Below are 15,769 nucleotides of genomic sequence, written 5' to 3' on the forward strand. Positions count from 1 at the left end.
CAGGCCCAACAGGGCCGATGTCCTGCCCAAGGTCAGCTTAGTCTCAGAAGCAAATCCTGGGACTAGACATGGCCAACCTGCATCCTTCCTGCTGTCAGGGACCTCCTACAGCGTCAAGATGATCTGTGGGTTCCCCTGCAGCCCTGTGGAGGTTAAAACAATGATCCTGTACCAGCAGGTGCTGTGTCCAGGTCTTGGAGACAAGCGTGTAAGTCTCAAGGGTTAGGGTTAGTATGTGGGATGGGTATTGGCTTGTCTGGGAAACTCGATACCTAAATTCAGGGTACCTGGTGCTCAAGAAGTTAGTGTTTGGGGGAAACACACACACGCACACGCACACGCACACGCACACACACATAGACACAGACACACACATGCGTAGAGGCATCCCTTGTTCAAACGTTGCAATTGAATGTAGAACAGGCAAGTTCATAGACAGGGACCATACGATGTTGGGGGCCAGGGTCTCAGGGAAGGGATAGGGCGTTCGTGCTTTATGGGGACGGGGCTTCCGTTTAAGGGCGAGAACGTTCTGGAGACGGGTGGTGCCCACGGTTGTACGGTATTGTGATTCCACTCAGGTTCCGCTCAGGGCCACGGCACGGGGCACCGAGAAAAGGTTAAAACAGCAGATTCCACAGCACCTCTACTTGGCCACAGTAGAAGAAAGATGAAAATAACTCGCCGTTATGGTGCCAAGAGAGACAGAGCAGGACAGAGGCCGTGTGGTCTCACTTGTACGCGGGACGTCAAAGGACACGAGAACCAAGGTCATCGACGCAGAGAACAGAGTCACGGTTTGCCGGGGTGGGAGGCGCGGTGGGCGAAATGGGTACAGAGAGCACAGGGCACCCCTGCCCCACCTGAGATCAAGACAAAGTCTACAAGAGCGGAACTCGCAGAAGCGGAGAGCAGAAGGCGGTCCCCAGCGTCTGGGGGAGCATCGGGGCGATCGAGGGAGCTCCCAGGGCACAGACCTCCCGTGAGAAGCGGAATGAGTCCTGCGGCCGTAACGTCCAGCGGGGGGACGGTCACGGACTATCACACGCTTGCCCGTTGCTGAGACAGCAGATCTGAAATGTCCTCGGTGACGACGATAAAAGAGTCACCCCGGGAAGGGGTGTGGGTTAGCTCGACTGCGCTCGTCTGGGCATCGAAATACCGGGTGTGGTGAGGCTCACAGGTGCTCAGTTTTGTCCCCTCTGCTGCCAGAAATCCAGGAAAATGGAGTCGAACAGGGTAGAAAGAAAGAAAATTGGACAGAACGGAACGGAGTAGGGTAGGAGACACAGAACAGGTTGGGTTAGAGCACAAGAGAGCAGAACACCATAGAACAGGACAAAATCGACAGAGTGATGGGCAGTTGGCAACAGCCAGCAGAGACCCCCGCTCCGCCGTCAGCCCCCCAGAAATTCGGAAGCTCACGGAGACTCCCCCCCGCTCCGCCGTTGGCGAGGGTGTCGGTTGGGTCGGTCGCTGCAGACCCACGGGGAGCTACCTCCTGGCGAGGATGGCATCATAAATGCCCCCCGTTCTCCTGCACTGGACGTCCTGGAAGCCGGCGGGAGCCAGGAGCGCGCGGAACTGGGCGGGGGTCCGCTCCCGGCCCTCCGTCTGCACCAGCATGTTCAGCGAGTACAGCTGCGTGGTCCGCGGGCCCCGGCCGTCTGCATCCAGGAGGCTTTCGATCACCAGGACGGCGCCGCCTGGGACAGGGAGAGATGGCCGTGAGCAAGGGACCAGGCAGCATGAGGTTGCCCGCTCGACCTCAGAGGCTGGCTGCCCCGGCCCCTAGCCCCCAGCCCAGCCAGCTCTCCCACTGCCCCGGGTACCTTTCCGCCCTCATGCGGCCCCACGACCCACCTGGTTTGCAGGCGCGATGGACCCTCGCCAGCAGCTGTGAGCACCGCGTGTCGGTCCAGTCGTGCAGGACCCTGGCCAGGATGTACAAATCTGCCTCCGGAAGTGGGTCTTTAAAGAAATCTCCTATAACACAGGCAGGTGTCCTGGGGTCAGTCAGCAAGTCAACCCCACATGACCGCACCTGCACCCAGGATGCAAAAGTCACCTGACGGTGTCGAGCTGTCCTCACGTCTTCCCGGCCAGGAGGGGAAGACCTCGCCCTGAGCAAAGGAAGTCTCGGGGAAGACGAGAAAACTTGGGACAGTGTTTGGGGTCCCTTTCCATCACTCAGATCTGCAAAATGATTTTATTCTTATTTTATTTCCTAAGGTTGCAAGTACACAGCTCTCCGAGCCTTGATTTCAGGATACCCCGAGCGATCGGTCCGCAGCTCCTGCCTGACGCGTTGAAGTACGTCAACAGTCCATGCGTGTTTTCCTGATTGAAGAATGAAAATGCCCAAAAAGACCCTCCATGTGTCCATGATGTCAAAGACTCAACTCTTGTAATATTTTTCCTGCAAGAAGAACCAATTTTGGAGGAAATCTTGGATAGACCTGTGGTGTGCGGGGTCAACCGGCAGCCGAATGTTGTCCAAACTGTACAAAATTGCAGGGATTTGGGAAGAGTGTGCACTGGATTCTGCAGGGGTCAGTCCATCACGCTGCCCTGTCCTGAGGCGCCCAGGAAATCTGAGGTCCACAGGCATTTCCCTATGATGTAGGGCAGACCACAAGGGGACTCCTCCGAACGGATTTTCTTCCATCGGCCACAGAAGACGGGGTTCGGCAAATTCTGGCCCGGGGGCCACATCTGGTGGGCCGTATGTTTGTGTACAGCAGATGAAGGAGACAATCCAGACCCCAGGATGAAGAACACATGGGCGGTTTCCACCAGGTTCCCCTTCGTGACCAACGACGAGGCCGGCAGAAGCCCAGTTCAGCTGAGTAATAACAAGGTAATCTGCTCTCTCACCCGACTCCCGCAACCTGTGAAGTCTGTGTGTTTCTCCCATTTTCCAGAGGAAGCACATCAATTCGTCCCAAGACTTGTGATAAAGACTCCCAGAGGCCAGGTTTGGGGTGAGGCAAGTCAGGCCCTCTGCTGGCTGCAAAATTAAAGGGGCCTCAAACCTGGTCATCAAGATTACTTATATTTTAATGTGATTTTTTAAAAAAAATTAACAATAAGTCCACCCACCGTAACCCAAATATCCATGATGGGCATAGCTGGGAGATGTTACATAAAGCCAGAATCCAACCCTATGGGTAGAAGACCCCAGCCACATTGATGGCTTCTGAGCCTCAAAATGGCAAAGTCTCCCTCGTGTTCTGAGTCAGCAGATGTCCGCGAGCTTCCCTTCAACCCAGTTCACGTACCAGCAGGGATTTAGACACCCGCGTGCAGGTCTTGGGGTCTGTGTAAAAAAAGCAACACCAGCTGGGGGCTTAAGCCACTGGCATCCGTCCACTCCCAGCTCTGGAGACCACACGTCTGAGATCCAGGCGGGGCAGGGCTCTGCTCTCTTCTGAGGCGCCCGGGGAGGGTCCTTCCTGCCTTTTCTAGCTTCTGGGGCTCCAGGTGTCCCTGGGCTGGTGGTCACATCGTGCCCGTCTCTGCCTCCATCTTCAGGTGGCTTCTACTCTGCGTCTGTGTCTCCTCTTCCGGCTCTCACAAGGACCCCTGTCCTTGGATTTAGGGCCACCCTGACCCAGGACGAGCTCATTTCAGATCCTTCCTTTCATTACTCTGCAAAGACCGTGTTTCCAAATAAAGCCCCATGCACCAATCCTAGGTGGACACAAATTTTGAGGAAACAGTCTTCCACCCAGCCAAATGCTCGAGAAAGAACTAAGTGTCAGGACACCATCTAGCCGTACGCTGTGACGGTAATTCTAAGTTGAGGGCGGTTGCCTGCAGGCAGAGGAAGCCGTGCCCACGGCGCAACCTCGGCCTGACCTGAGCCCCCGGCGGAGGCATCTGTGTTTCCCGGTGCACACGCAGAGAGCACGGAAGCCACCCACCTTCACAGAAGCTGATCCGCGGGTCCTCCAGGAATGAGAAGTGCTTCTTCGCCGTCTGGACCACCTCGGGGATGTCGAACACGGTCACCTGACACCCGGGGTACAGAGAGGTGCACTCCTTGGCCAGAGCCCCAGAGCAGCCTGGAAGTGGACATGGAACAGGACAGGCAGACAGGAAGGTATGAGGAACATGCGTCTTGGCTCACCATGGACCCTTGGGAGGACGTCCATGTGCGGGACATGGTTCTGCCCCCCTGGAGGTGTTCACGGCTCCATCGTCACCCGTGAGCCCCCAAATCTTCAAATCTTCCTGGCTGGACCGACCTGCTGATCACCATGACCCCATTCTGTGTGCCTCATAGGCAGACACACACTTGGGAACCACAACAGTCCCATGTGGGGCTGCCCCGTTATCTGAGGGTTCTGCAGCACAGAGAGACCATGGAATGTGCCCAAAGTCTCACAGCAAGCCGAGCACAGGGGTCACTTTTGAATAAGCCACACCAGGGCTCCCAATCATGGCGCCCTCCTCCCAAATACAGTGGAGGGGAGGTTGCCCCGATGCGGGCTACAGGTCTGAGCACCTCAGATCTGGAGACCAAGGACTGGGGGCCTCCTGGATGCACCTTGCTGCCTGTCTGCATCCTGGGCAGCTCGATCCAAGGCAGCAAGTCATTGTGTTGCTCAAAGGATGGAGCCACACCCAACGTCAGGCTGGCGTCACCCCAGAACGTTCCCCTGGGCCAACATGGTGTCGGGAGCCCTTGAATCCCCATCTAATGGGGTTCATGCTCCTCGTGCCTCCTCTATGGGACCAGCAGGGGCAGTCAGGGCAAGAGCACTTGCTTGAAGGGGACCACGAGTTACACCTGGCCGCCCCGACCTCCACCCACCCTTTAGGACAGGGACGACCCACCGACCCACCACTCTTATATCTGCTGTAGGATGTGCCACACCCAGTCTTCAGCCCCAGAAGATGGTCAAGACATGGGCATTCCTCTCATCCGTGTTAGCATCAGGACCCCCAGAGCCCAGAAGCCCCTGGCAGCCCCACACAGTGCTTTGCGTGTCCCAGGAAGGCAGTGTGGGAAGGTCGACTAGATGGCCCAGCTGAGTGCTTTCCAAGAGTTGCATGACTGGTGCACCCCACCATGGTCCAAAGCCTTTTGTGTCTCAGTGAGCAACACCAATGTCGACCCCTGTGTGGCCTGGGCACCGGCAGCGTCCCTGGAGGCAGAGAGTCTCTGTCCCGCCCTGATGCACGGGGTCAGAACCACAGAGGGTCCACCCGGTTCCAGGAGAAGCTGGGACCCTCTCAGCCTACAGGACATGTGCAGATGCTTTCTCCCCGATCCTGAATGGCGGCCCAGTTGTCTTCCCTCCCCAGGGGACACTAGGGAGCACACTAGCTCCAAGACACAGCCCCACCTGTGGGGCCAACGCTCACCGCCAACGTCGCAGATGAGCGGGAACAGGGACAGGTCAAAGGCGGCCAGCACGTGCCTCCCGCTGACGCTCCAGACGTCCTCCAGAGCCCTCATGAACTGCAGCCGCTCGCCCTCAGATCTGCACGCAAAACCACGCCCGTCAAGACCGTGTGGACATCCAAACCAGGGGAGAAGCATTGGCCGGAGCAGGGGACTTGGACAAGGGCGAAGCCCGGGACGGGTCAGGAGGCACCAGCCTTGGGGACTCTGCACTCCTGCCCATCCTTCTCCCCTTTCCCAGCCCCCGGTCAGCTAGGAACCCTGCAAAGAGCCATCGGGGCTCCAACACCCGGGGGTTGTGGAACCAGACCCTACACCAACAGCAGTGCCATGTGCATTCTTAGAGCCGACCTACTACCCGGGTGACTCTGACCCAAGCAAAACCCATTCCTCATTTTTGTACATCTCTGTTCCTGCACGTAGAGCCCCTGGGAAGGAAGGACAGATTCCCGCGTGCTCAGGACACTGACCAACACCAAAAAAAAATGTCGTCTTTTTTTTTTTTTTAATTTTAAATATCAACGTCCCTGTTTTGCTCTGATTGGACCCATGTATTCCTCGCGGTGAGTGCGTTGAAAGACCGTCCATCCCACAAGCGTGGGCGCTCGGCATTACCTGTAGATCGCGGTGAAGAGCTCGTCCGAGGGAACCCCAAACGCCTCTGGATACTGGTTCTTGCCGTCCCTGCAAACGGGCAGGACGTGGTCACCCGGGATCTGACACGTTCAGGGAGCACCCGCTGGTTCACGTGTGGGATCACACAACCTCATCTCCCATCACAGACAGGACAAGCAGGGGACGGGAGTCAGTCACCAAACACACACTCATACCCCCTTCTGGGCCGGCATCGAGTCTGCTCAGGGTGACAGGCTGCACCACGAGCCCAGCTCTGCCGTGTGAGCAAGGAAGCAGTGGGCTGTAAGGACCGTCTGAAGGAAGCTTGGAAATAATGTGCAGTCAGGGGATGTGAAAGTCCACAGGACTGATCGGCTGGCCTCCGGGGATAGCAGAAGCCTTGCTGGGCTATTATCAATACCTATTGGTATCTGTCATCTATCTATACCCATTTAGCGATATCTATTATTTATATATGTCTTCTAATGCATATCAATACCTATCTATACCATCAATATTTATTCATCTATTATCTATTAATATCTATCAATACCTATTCATCAATATCCATCTACTATCAATCTCCCTACCTACCTACCCATCTACGTATCCATCCATCTACGTATCACAAATCCATCTGTCTACCTGTCCATCCATCCAACCATCCATCCATCCATCCTTGTACTGTCCTCCGTCCCTCCCTATATCTATCTATCTATCCATGTATCTATCATCTATGTGATATAGATCCCTATATCTACCAATCATCCCTCCATTCGTCCATCCATCCACCTGTTCATCCATCCAACCATCCACCATCCATCCATCCACCCATCTAGCCATCCCTGTGCTATCATCCATCCATCCCTGTATCTATCTACCTACCTCTCTACCTGCCCATCTATATATTCATCCATCTCTGCCACTGCTCCCCAGTTGCAGGTGATTCTGCCACCAAGATGCACTTGTCAATGTCTGGGGACATTTTTTTTTATTATCATGACGGGAGATGGTAGTGGTGCATGATGGGAGAAGACCAGAGACACTGCTCTACGCCCTGCAGAGCCCAGGACACCCCACCTCAGAGAGTGATCCAGCGCCAGACACCCACAGTGTGGAGCCCAAGAGCAGCTGTGAGACACACAACCATCGCGATTCAGGCAGAATCTTGTTGTGCGCCATCTTCCCCACCTTGTCTCCCCAGCCCGGGGCCCTTTCCCTGGAGAGCATCAAACCACAGGACTCCTAACTGGGCAGATTTGCATTTCTTGAATTCCTTCAGCCAAGACCATGAGGGTCTCTCCGATCTGCTCTGGCTGTCCAGACCTTGCAGTGTCGTGTTTGATCTACAAGAAACCTGGCACTTCAGCTGCACAGATGCCACAAAACCAGCCCCCAGGGAGCCCCGGTGCAGTGTTCCACGCCATCAAGGCCATGCCCACCTCACAGCCTGGGCCAGGTGGCCCCAACACAGGTACGTCGTCCTGGCCAGGTACCGCAGCATGTTGCCTTGGTACTTGGGACTGGCCCTGACCAGATAGGTGCTGGAGAGCTCCGTGTTTTGATACGAGGCTGAAAACAAACCCAGAGAACACAAAAGGCGAAGTTAGATTCCAGGTCCTTGCCGTGTGCCGGCGCCAGCGTCGGCAACGTCAGGATTCTCGCACGGGCAGAGCAGATTCTCGCCCGGGGGCTCATCTTGAAGAGCAGGGGGGCCACTGGGCACCTGGCACACCTGCTCGATTCCGTTTTGGCAAATCCCGTTGGAAGGTCTGGAGCAGCAGGTGCTAAGGGCAAGGAGGCTGATGGGGAACCCTATACTATAATCTGCGGGCTTTAAAATAACACCTGATAGGGACCTACCCTCTACTGGTGACATGACCATCTCCAGAATGGGAGTCATGTGGACGGAGCAGGGACTGTCTTTCTGCCATGCTCAGCCAAGCAGCAGGCAACCAACCCTGGGTGAAGCCCTGCAGGCAACGTGCAGCACCAGGACCACAAAGCCCCCCTTGCTCCTGGGCCAGTGCCCTGCTGTGAGCTACCCCATCCTGCAGCGTCTGCAAATGGCCAGTCCCGTGCCCGAGCTACCTCCCTTTCTCCTCCCGTGGGGACCCTGCTCCCCACGGAGCCCCCGCTGTCTCGCATGAGGTGGTCCCCAGCTGGGTGTCGGCACCCACCCAGCGCCCCAGGGCCAAGGGACAACTGATAATTGTGCCAGACGCCGCCTCCACGAGCATTCCCTGCCCCCGCTCTCTCCCGGCAGGGGTGTCCTCCTGGGGGTGCAAGCTCAGGGTCAGTCACCCCAGTACGTGTCATGGGCAAAGACTATTCTCAGGGAGTGGCGCATGCTGGTTCCAGCTAGCTTGCACCCTTGTACCTTCTGAATTTCCACGCCTGGGCCTCTGAGAACAGTCAACCCCCACAAGATGCTCCAGCTTAGCCATCCCTGAGTATGTGCAGCCCACAACCCCAGCTGCTGCATGACTCCATGCCACACGCACAAAAGCCACTGAGCACCGCTGCCACAGCCAGGCCAACGCTCCTGTTCTTGGGCGCTCTGGCTCAAGCCAGGCTTTCCACATTCACCACGTCATGAATCGACAATTCGGAAAATGGTCAAAAGGAGGGGCATACAGCTGAAACCTCTCGTCATCACCATATTTCACAAGACAGAAGTCATTTCCACAGCAAAAGGAGAAGGTACTATCGTAAGGAATGGCAACCCTTTAGCGGGATAAATTTAGTTGAGTGAAAAGTACTCCCTTGTGATTTTTTCCCCCATTTTGTTCTTGCACATTGGATACTTTGTGAGGGTACCGATGTGAACACCAGCATGTAGAGACCTCTCTAGAGTGAGGTCAGCGAAACACAGCCTGGGCGCTCAACCTGGCCCACTGCTTGCCTTTGTAAATAAAGTTTTATTAACCCCCCAGCCACGCCCACTCATTTACATAATGGCTACGTGCTTACCTTTCCCCCTCCTGGTTTCGGCCTGAAGCAGCTTCAGGGACACGCAGGTGTCCAGCAGGAGTTCCGTCCCATGGGAGCTGGTGCCCAGTCGTGCAGCCACCGCCACCGCACCCAGGGGCTCCGGGGCCTCCGCGAGAAGGTCAAACACGCCCAGCTCGCAGGCGGCAAACAGAACCTCGGAAACAAGGGGCCAGCTTTGAGCGCCCTAGGAACCGCCCTCACCCCAGAGAGCCAGGGGTGTGTTTTCAGGGGACACTGCACTGTTGTGGGGAATGCTATGGCTGTTCCTTGAAAAATCAAACACAGAATGGCCACAGAAACCAGAAATCCCACTCCTCTGTGTGGACCCAAAGACTTGAACGTGTTCACGGATGCACTGTCGGTGGCCCAAACATGCATTTGTTTGGTGCATTTTTATGGCCAAAACATGCATTTTGGTGGCCAAGCGTGCATTACGGACAAATGGATGAGCCAATTATGATCCACGCACACAGTGGACTATGATGCACCCTTGAGAAGGAAGGGCGTCCTGCCCCTGTTGGGACATGGGGGGCCCTTGAAGACATGGTGGCCAGTGACATAAGCCACACACAGAAGGACGAATCCTGTGTGATTTCATGTAGGTGGGGTCCCTAGAGGAATCCCACCTAGAGAAAGAGAGAGTAGAGGGTAGGGTCAGGGGCTGGGGACGGGGATGGGGGTAGTGGTTCATGGGGACAGAGCTTCAGTCTGGGGAAGATGGAAAGTTCTGGAGACGGAGGGAGAAAGGCGGTTGTCCAACAGTGTGAATGAGCTCAGCCGTGCACATAAAAACAGTGGAGATGGTAAAATTGAAACTATGGCTATTTTTAAATGATTTTTTAAAATTTAATACTTTTTTTTAAAAGTTAAAGAATAAAAATTAAAAAATTCGAATTTCAAAATGTAAAACAAAATGCGTACCATTTAAGCAAACGTTCAAATATTTGAAGCAGACTAGCTAGCATAACGAAAACGAAATAAAAAGAAAAGAAAAGAAAGAAAATTAAAAGAAACATGCGTCCACTGTGCACTTGGAAGGACCTGTTCCTACGGCTCCAGGAGCTGTGGGGTTGACCAGCTGTCTGGACTACGGCATCCGTGAGACGGGTTGGTCCCCGGGGAGGGCGAGGGGTGGTGCTGCCGCCTGCGTTCAGGGTGTCGCAGGGCCATTCGCTGGCTGGCCGGCTCGGGGAAAGGGGGAGTCTGACCAGGTCTGGGCTTCTGCAGTATCCCCCCACCACCCGTCTGTCTTCAGAAGCTCGGCTCTGAACCCCTCCCTCCTGGCATGCCCAGGACAGCGTCACTCGGAGAAGCCAGCAGCCTGGGAACCATTGTAGGAAAGAAACACCCCCTGAAGGGAACCTGTGGTCCCCAAAGGGAACACCCGCAGAGAGACAGGGCCCCGCACTGCCCCCTGCAAACCCATGTTGAGTTTCAAGACCCCGGTCCTTGCCTCTCCTCGGTTAGCAACGATAACCTGCGGGCACAAAGTCAGGAACCACGTTGTTTCCATTTTGCAAATGGTTTGTGTTGTGTTGCTGGTGTTCAGAGGTCACCGGTGTTCCCCAAACCGTGGTGTCAGTCTAAAACCGTGTTCTTTGTTTTCTTCCTGTGTACCTGTCTACAGAACTTAGCAGGTTGTGCCTGAAAATAATGCATAAGGCATAAAACGTGGCTAAGTCCGTGCATTTTTTTTTTCTCCTCCTACAAGACCGGGGGGACCTCACCGAGATTACTGGCCAGGATGGAAGCACAAACTCATGTCCCACGTGCGCAGACGGTCCTAGAGCGCAGGTGCCTCCCTCGGCACTCGCTCCATCAAGTGATCGGCACTCGTCAAATATGGACGTGAATATGGAAAAAGGTAAGTCCCATCTCCGTGCTTTGTGAGGTTATAAGTAGGGTGGTTGTTGCGTTTTCACTGAGCGCACGGGAATCCCGACACGCACACACGGCCGTGTGCACAGTGATACTGCACTCACTGTTACTCTGTGATGCGGGTCCTGTTAACTCGGATTCCGAGAAACCAGGGTATTTGGACCCTAGCCTGGCTGACACCTGGGGCCGGATGACTGTCTGCGGTGAGGCATATTGCACTGTAGGCTGTGGGGTCGGATCCCTGGTTTCCACCCACCACATACCAGGAGCACCCGCATCCCGGCCGTGACAACCAAAAATGTCCCCAGACCCTGCCGAGTGTCCCCTGAGTGGGGGGGAGGGGCGTGTCCCCATTTGAGAGGCCCTGGAGGAAAGTTCTATCAAGGTTATCCAGATGCCCCACCTATAAAATTTGATTAAGCTCCTATTAAGCTGTATCCCTGTGGGTTCTGTGAGGGTCACACAAACTCTTATGCTAGCAACATTGTATCAAGTCACGTGAATGTTCCACTCCTCGTTCTAGTAACATTGTATCCGGTCATTCTTCTGTGAAGGTTGTAGAACCACCCTACTAACATTGTATCAAGTCACCTGCCTGATCTACTCCTCATTCTAGTAACATTGTATCAAGTCATTCTTCTGTGAAGGTTGTACGAACCATCCTGTTAATGTTGCAAGAACTCTTCTGCAACGAACCCCTGTACATATGAAGGGCTTCACTCCGCCGCTTCATGCCTTATTCTATCAAGACAGCATTAACGCTCGTTCGAGTGAAGGGGTGTTGTTTCTTATTTTGCTACAGTCGCACTCACTCCTGTTACGATTCCAGGACATCTTGTGCTGAGCCGTTAGGAACTCCTACCGCATTTAGATTTTATTAACTCCTTCTATCAAGGTCATATTGAGTTTTATTCTATCAAAGTCATATTAAGTACAGTTCCGGGAAGGTTATATTAAGTCTTACCCCATCGAGGTCCTATTCAGTATTATTTTATCAAGATCTGATTAAGTTTTATTCTATCAAGGTCACGGTTAGGTTTTATGGTATCAAAGTCGTATGAAGTATTATACTCTCAAGATTGTGTTAGGTTTTATTATATCAAGGTTGTATTAAGTTTTATTGTATCAAGATCCTATTAAGTTCTTTTCTATGAAGGTTGTATTAGGTTTTATTGTATCAAGATTGCATTCAGTTCTGTTGTACCAAGATCCTATTAAGTTCTTTTCTATGAAGGTTGTGTTGGGTTTTATGGTATCAAGGTTGTACTAAGTTTTATTGTATCAAGGTTGTATTGGGTTTTATTGCATCAAGATTGCATTTTATTCTATTGTATCAAGATCCTATTAATTTTTTAAGAAAATCATTATTATTTATTCTTTTTATTTTATTTTATTTATTATTTATTTTTATTATTTTAATGAAATTTTATTATTTTTATTTATTTCATTTTATTTATCTGACAGAGAGGGATCACAAGTAGGCAGAGAGGCAGGCAGAGAGAGAGAGGGAAGCAGGCTCCCTACTGAGCAGAGAGCCCGATGCGGGGCTCGATCCCAGGACTCTGAGATCATGACCTGAGCCGAAGACAGAGGCTCTAACCCACTGAGCCACCCAGGCACCCTGAGATCCTATCAAGTTCTTTTCTGTGAAGGTTGTGTTGGGTTTTAGGGTATCAAATGGTATTAAGTACTATTCTGTGAAGGTCGTGTTCTGTCTTCTTCCATTAACCGTGTGACAATGGGGTAACACAGCGTCACGTGTACTGATCCCAAAATTTATAACGCGGCAATGTGAGCCAGAAGACACCGCCCCAACTGGTCTGGAAACACTCCACGAGCACAAGTAAGTCGCGTCTTCAAGCAACAGAAACGCAGTCAATTATTATGATTGTTTGGTCGAAGCGCGGTCCTTTTCCTCACCTCAAAGGCTCTGCAGGAGGAATGCTTAACCCGTGGGGGTCGACAGACCGAATCGGGGGGGACCTGTGAGCTCGGTTGGGGACGACGTGCGGTTTCCATATTAGTCACCTCCGCCCAAACTCAGCACCTGCTTTGGTTATGAATTAAGAGAAAAGCACGGCCGTGTTAGGGTGTCCGTGACTCAGTGACCCAGGGAAGACAAAACGTCTCCGTGTCTTGGGGTATCTGACCCAGGGCACCTGAAACACCACTGGCAAGCACGCGGTGCCATGGTGCCCGTGGGTTTGACCCTGCCGGCTGCACACATCCCTGCAGTCCTGCCCCAGCGTCTGCCGTCCTTAGACATCTCTCTGCCTTGTCGATGCTCAGCCAGTACACAGTGAAGCTGTGTGTTCTCCGAATTCGAGGCTCACTGCAAAGAGCCGAGGAGGGTCCCCCCCACCCCGTCCCATGAGGGAAGTCCACCGCCGCCCTGCCCAGCAGCTGTGAAGGTTCTCCTGCCGTCTGCGTCTGCACAGCTGTCCACATGGACACGTTGCGCACCTGAACCCCGGAGATTTCCAACACAGCATGCGTGTGTCCCGCCAACGTCGACCCCCCAGCCCTGACACCGATGGAGCTTTAAAATATAAAATCTAGGGGTGCCTGGGGGGCTCAGATGGTTAAGCCTCTGCTTTCGGCTCAGGTCATGCATGATCCCAGGGTCCTGGAATTGGGTCCCGCATCGGGCTCCCTGCTCAGCAGGAAGTCTGTTTCCCCCTCTGTCTCTCTCCGCTGCTCATGCATGCTGTCTCTCTCTTAATTAAATGCATAAAATCTTTTTAAAAAATAAAATAGATAAATAGATAAAATCTTGAAAAAATAAAATAAAATACAAAACCGAACTTCACATAGCAGGAGAATCGGCAAGAGGCGTTTTAAACAAAAACAACTCCGGGCCGTGTGGGTCGTTCACTGCCTTGTGAACCACCACCTCTGTCCGGTTGCAGAACGTTCCCATCCTCCGAAAAGGAGCGGCCGTGCCCGTTGGCTGTCCCTCCCCACACCCCTCTCCGCCACCCAGCGACCACCACCCGGCTTCCTGCTCCACGGATGCGCTGTTCTCGGCGTTTCGCGTCAATGCCATCACAGCCCACGGGGCCCGCGTGTCTCCGGTTTCCGCACCGGATCTGCTCAGCCACAAGAAGGGACGACATATTGACGCGCGCCACGTTGTGGACGGACCCCAGCCTCGCCTCTAGCTTAAGCCGTCCCTGGCTGTTTCGAGTGTTAATGAACGAGCATCCGTGCGACCCTGTCACAAAATGGGTTTTCAGTGTTTCGATCCCTGTCTTTGAATAAAGTGCCTCTGTGGAGGACAAGTTTCTGCCCGGACACCTGCCCATGGTGCCGGGACAGTCCACCCCGAAAGGACACTCTGTACCCATTAAGCGGTCACTCCCCCTAGCTCCTCACCCAGCTCCCGCCAACGGGATCCCAGCACGCCCTGCGGAATGTTGCCCCCGAGCTCCTACCTGGGAGACCATGAACCCGTTTGCATACTCGGTCAGCAGACGGAAGGCCTGTTCCTCGGGGGAACTCATCTTTGTCCCACGCCGGGTTGGCCTTGAGAGCCCCCGGTTGTCCCCGCGGCAGGGCGTGCGGGTCTGTTGGCAAGCGCTGGGGTGGCCGGCGGCTCCGAGCGGCTGTCTGAGCTCCTTGCTGGTGGAAGCCCAGTGAGAGCCAAAGGCGGATCACTCCAGAAAATCCCATTAGCCCTATTAAGGGGATGACAAAGCTGGAGGGTCCTTGCTGGCTTCCTGCTGGGTCCTTCTGTCCCGGCTGCGCACACAGCCGCAGAACAGCCCACACCTCCCCCCTCCCTCCCCACACCATCAGCGATGGAATGGATCCAAAACTATAGGCTACCACTGATGACTCATTTCAGGGACTCAAGACTCGCTAGTCCCCTTGACACAGACAGACGTATGCGTGTCATTAATCTCTCAGGGCTACTAAGCATCACAAAGGACTCAAGACCCACCGGGCTAAAACCAAGGGACTTATCTTCCCCCAACTCTGGAGTCCAGAACCACCACCGAGATCCAGACGGGGCAGGAGCACTGAGATCCAGGCGGGGCAGGGCCGTGCCTCCTTCACCGGATTCAGGGACACATTCCACGGACACATTTAACCCCCAGTAGACAGGGCGAGCTCAGCTGCCTTCCACGGCTCAGGGTCCTTCCAACGTTGTCTGAAGTCACGTCCTCCTTAGCTCTCCACAGCCAGCAAACGCCCTCCACCCCCTTCCACGGACTTGGGCTCTGAAGCTGTTACTAATCGTGTGTCCTGCTGCTGGTAACATTGCACGGTAGGGACTTTAGTGAGGGGGGTCTCCGAAATGTGGCCGCTGAAACATGATCATGCTATTTGTTCCCCCAGCCCATGCCGTCCATCTATCGGTGTCCAAGATGTCGGGAGCAGCTCAGGTGACAGAAAGCAAAGGCCACACGTGGACAGTGGACTCCTGTTCAGGAGAGCAACGGCCTGTCCCCGTGCCGCTCCCTCTAGGACCTCCCCTCCCCGTGCGTCTCACCCAACCAGAGCCTCTGGGCCACCGGTCACTGCTCCTTGGGGTCACGCTCCGCTGTTCTCTCTTAACACCAGCGACTTTGTGCAGGAAACATGATCATCCCAGAAGCCACGATCTCCAGGCCACAGACATGAATTCTGGAGACTCCAGGCAGACACGGAGGTAGCACGGGAGGCACGGCGGTAGCACTGCAGGCGCCGGGTGAGGGGTGGAGGGGACATCGAGGTGCAGCCTGAGACCCCGAGACTGGCGGGGGGCGCCGGGTCCATGCTGGGGCAGGACAGGCCGAGGTGCCCATCAATGGGGACATCACGGCAACCGCGCAGGAGACTGGTGGCAGGAGGGGTCTCGTGGCTGCAGGAAGGGTCACCTGCCAT

At 54.4% G+C, this 15,769-nt stretch overlaps 1 protein-coding gene across 1 annotated transcript; it reads right to left on the bottom strand.

The window, feature by feature from the left end:
- Window positions 1-1,476: 1,476 nt before the first annotated feature.
- LOC309856941 (acetylserotonin O-methyltransferase-like) lies at window positions 1,477-15,769 on the bottom strand (the record flags this gene model as incomplete). Its single annotated transcript, XM_082718746.1, has 9 exons — window positions 1,477-1,706; window positions 1,864-1,986; window positions 3,927-4,067; window positions 5,374-5,492; window positions 6,029-6,097; window positions 7,471-7,600; window positions 9,002-9,176; window positions 14,335-14,521; window positions 15,549-15,769. 9 exons carry the CDS (start codon window positions 15,767-15,769, stop codon window positions 1,495-1,497), a joined length of 1,377 nt encoding a protein of 458 aa, XP_082574872.1. The 3' UTR covers window positions 1,477-1,494.

Source organism: Mustela nivalis (assembly GCF_964662115.1).
Source record: "Mustela nivalis genome assembly, chromosome: Y".
In the NCBI taxonomy this organism is placed as follows: domain Eukaryota; kingdom Metazoa; phylum Chordata; class Mammalia; order Carnivora; family Mustelidae; genus Mustela; species Mustela nivalis.